The 4,214-nt window shown below is 47.9% G+C and overlaps 1 protein-coding gene across 1 annotated transcript in view; it reads left to right on the forward strand.

Annotated features, from left to right (window-relative positions):
* The first annotated feature begins 6 nt into the window (after window positions 1-6).
* The window catches only part of LOC116386077 (ras-related protein Rap-2a-like), a 10,435-nt gene continuing 6,227 nt past the window's right edge, over window positions 7-4,214 (forward strand). Inside the window, exon 1 of the mRNA XM_031852054.1 lies at window positions 7-2,291. Within this exon, the coding sequence (XP_031707914.1) occupies window positions 1,978-2,291 (314 nt within the window). The 5' untranslated portion in view covers window positions 7-1,977. The remainder of the gene's footprint in view (window positions 2,292-4,214) is intronic.

The raw sequence follows: 4,214 nt of genomic DNA on the forward strand, positions 1-4,214 counted from the left end.
CATTGATCTTTTCTTCTGTTCTCCCAAATGTGGAGTGAGATCGTGTTGTCCCATTGCCTTACAATGGAACTGTTCGAGCTTGTAATTCACAGCTTTCGCCAGCAGAGGGCGCCACACTGGAGACTGCAGGCTGTGAATCGTGACTGCCTGTGCCATCGTTGTTGTTGCAGTGTGCCCCGCCAACAAAGCACAGACTCAAAAGATAAATTGACAAGAACACCCTCATCGGATTTATAGTTTCAATGTAATCATTTTTAAACGTATTCTTTTTTTCTTTTGCATATATTTTGTGCTATTTTATGTTTCTATAGTCAAATGTTTCTTTGGTTCCAGCAAGATAGTGTAAAATCTATTGAAATAAATAAATAAAATCAAAGAAATGTTTGTTCTGGATCTCTTCTTGGTGTCACGTGACGGTCTTGTTTGTGTTGTGTGGAACTGAACTGGGCCCTCTTGAAGGACCCCTGTTGGTCCCTGAAGTCCACTTTGGGAACCACCCTAAAAGTAAATAAACCCAGCGAGTAGGTTCTAGGCCTGATGACAAGATGATGCTGCTTCCATTAAAGTAGGTCTCTGCCCTCTGTGAAGTGTCCACAGATGGACGTAATGATAAGGCCTTGGACTGGGACCAGCCAATCTTTCATTTGTTGGTTCCCATGTCATTTCCTGTTGCTGCAGTGGAACATTTTTAGAGTAAAGTAAAGTGAGGGTGATATGAGGGGTTAATAATACCACTCTATTCATGGCCATAGTGTAGTTAGTATACTAGCTAAGGGAGACCCTACTACCTGCAAGGTGTGAGTCATGTGACGAAGGCGTCGGGGGGGGGGGGCTAGTCATGTCTAACCTTCATAATATAAAATATTACATTTAATGACAATCAGCATGGGGCCAGATAAAGCCAAGAGCAGTGGACACACACTTAAACACTGCTGGTATGCACGCTTCAGAAAATTCCTCTGAGACTTGTCGGGAGCAGCTCGTCCCGTCATCTGATTGGTGCTTAGCCCGGTTTCCCAGCAGGACTCCATGACAACAGTGTCACCATCGGTCCATCTAGAAAAAGCCCCGAAATAACGTGTTTATATTCCAGCGACTAAGCCCCTTATAGAGCCACCACGTCCGGTACGTGGGACAGGCTTTTCAGTTTCCTCCCACAATGTCGACCGGGATTGTTTTTGTCCCTGAATCTCACCAACCTTTAACAAAAACACATTTTTGCAACAGAGATTTGTAACAATTATGACAGGCGCTGAGCAATGCAGGTGCCTGATCAGAAAACTATATATTTGTCATTCTTGAGTGCAATTAAAATTAAAATAAATGCTGAATTTGGGCCGGTTGTAAATGCTCCCTCGCGTCCTTCGTTCCCTAAACGAGGGCTGGTGGCATGTTTGCTTACAAACGCTTGAATCTTAATTCCCATTGTGATAAGCTCGCTAAGATTCCTAACCTTCCTCTGTCTCCATGTGGCACTAATCACCTCCCATATTTTCCAGGAAACAGTAACATCCAGTGGATGCACCGACTCCAGAGGCGTGGACTCCCAGCAGCACTGTCGCCTCCATCAGGATAAATAGGCTCTTTGCCTTTAACTGTACCCCCACTGTGCAGAGAAATGTGGTGTCAGCCGCCTGTTTTTGTCGGCCCACACAAAGATGTGCCTCGTCTCTAATAATAGCCAATCTTATTTTTACCACACCGACGCCTTATTGCATTATGGATGCCCGAGGAACGGTGTCCCTGCAAGATAGCGTGGGAACATCCCAGTAGAGGCTGTTCATCCCGGGGTCTGCATGCGCCAGCGTCCCGGCCAGCAGCTGCAAAAGAGCGTCTCGTTCCACCGTATAGGCTCGTTACCGTGCCATGGCCGCGTAACGGGAGTCCGGACTCGCCCGTGCATGGGGGTGCGCTCCTCTGGCCCGCTGCTGTAGACTTTTGTCCTCTGCATGCCGGATTCGAGTCCGCGGGAGCGCGATGCGGGAGTATAAGGTGGTGGTGCTCGGAAGCGGCGGGGTGGGGAAGTCCGCCCTGACGGTCCAGTTCGTCACCGGGACGTTCATCGAGAAGTACGACCCCACCATCGAAGATTTCTACAGGAAGGAGATCGAGGTGGACTCCTCTCCGTCGGTGCTGGAGATCCTCGACACGGCCGGCACCGAGCAGTTCGCCTCGATGCGGGACCTGTACATCAGGAACGGCCAGGGCTTCATCCTGGTCTACAGTCTGGTCAACCAGCAAAGTTTTCAGGACATCAAGCCCATGAGGGACCAGATCATCAGGGTGAAAAGGTCAGACAATGCCCACAAAAAGCATTATTCATCTTGTGTATTGTGATGCAATAGGGATGAGGTTATTCATTGTTTTGGGCCCTTTAAGTGGTCACATCCTGAGGCAATATGGACACCAAAAGTTGGTTGTGTTTGGGATGGAGGGTTATGATTACAACACTCATTCCTTGACATGCTCTCGTTGATTTATAATGGAATCAAAGTATTCCTCATCTTGCTGGGGTGCCCCAAGGGCCCCTATCCACCTACTCCACTTAAAGAGCCACGACAACATGTGAGATTCTTATTTTTGGGTATGGGGGGGGTCCTCAAACTTGCATCTTCTCAGCTCCCTCCTCTTCCTCCCTGTCTGGATCCCTGGATCCCACCCCCTCCCTCCAACGCTGCGTGAGAAGCTGCAACCAGCTCATATGTTCTTCATAAGAGAGGCCCAACTGCGGCTCACCTGTCATACAACAATCCGCTGAACTCTCGCTGGGCTCCATATCCTCTGTCTCTCACACATGACTAACCCTGGATGGCTTTGATCAGCTCAGGCCATTACTCAACAAATCCACTGAGCTCATCTCACAGGCTGGGAGGGAGAGAGAGAGAGGGAGGGTGGTGACATATGTGTGTGTCGTCTTAGACAAGTTTAGCATCTAAAAGCTTAATGTAATAAGGGCGGGAATAGATTACGTGTAGTTGTTTTGGTGCCATTGTCCAAGTTTTAAAACACACAAAAAATTAATTCGCAGAGATATTTCGTTGGTCATCATATTCCTATGATGAACAGCGCACCAAACTCACAAGGCCTCGGAGTGTCAAGAATAAAATAATACATTTAAAGGAAGAGGAGACCTAAGTGTGAAGGTGCAGCCAGGAGACTGTTAGCTTAGCTTAGCATAAGGACTGGAAACAGCAGGGAAACCTAAGTGGAAGGAGTCTCTGTATGCATGTGCTATTTCTTAACAGGGTGCAAAGGAGTCTCAGCTGAGACTCCAGGAAGTCACTGCTCCTGGTCCAAGAAATAGTCCAGCACATAACCCCCAGTGCCGTGAAACTTGTAATCTGCTTGTGTTTAGGTTAAAAATATAGAAACATATAAAAAAAAAAAGAGGAAGAGCTCTGTTGCGCTCCTCCAATTAACCCTCTTTTCATCACCATTTATTTATCTAACTGCATATTGTGTCATTCATAATTTAACCGGCACAGTTTGGTGCAGTGCCCCCGTCCTCCCCCGGAGTGAACCGAATGCTCCGGTGGCGTCGGACGTCACCGGCCGAGTGGAAGCAGGAGAGCGTCACGTGCTGACGAAGGCGCAAGCCGGGGGGGACGAGTGCACGAGGGAACTCCTTTGAAATGAAAAGTATAATGATGGATACGACTGCGCCGTGACGCCAACCCCCCTCCCCCCCACACCCCCCGATGCGGCTGCCTACGCTGTCCTCAAGTGTATACCTCTAAATATTTCATGCTTTTATTTCACACTGCTCTGGGTTTGAAGTCGGGATTGTTACTGTATGTTTTCATTTCTGAGCGTGCGATACATCATTTCTATGCACACAACAGATCACATTTTGCAGGGCAAACTATTATCACAAAGAGTCTCAGAGAGCCAAATTGTTGCACAGTGCGGAGACAGTTCATTTAAGGATAGCAAGGAGAGGCTTAAAGGATCATTTAAACATATGCAGACATCCACAGGGTGTCCATCTTTAATAAAACAAGCAGCACAATCCTCTCCTGGTCTTCATTAGCGGTGTCCGTGAGATCAGCCTACCTCCTCCCAAACGTCTTGCTGAGCCAGCAGCAACAACAAGCACCACACGGAGATATAGTATGTGCCCACTCACCAGAACGTAATGGGATTGTGTTGGGTTGGAAGCCAAGAAGACATCAGGCCTCCATTAGGGAGACATATAAACCAGCAGGCTTTTGCAG

Source organism: Anarrhichthys ocellatus, unplaced genomic scaffold, assembly GCF_004355925.1.
Source record: "Anarrhichthys ocellatus isolate YVR2014 unplaced genomic scaffold, GSC_Weel_1.0 scaffold12, whole genome shotgun sequence".
NCBI classification, from domain to species: domain Eukaryota; kingdom Metazoa; phylum Chordata; class Actinopteri; order Perciformes; family Anarhichadidae; genus Anarrhichthys; species Anarrhichthys ocellatus.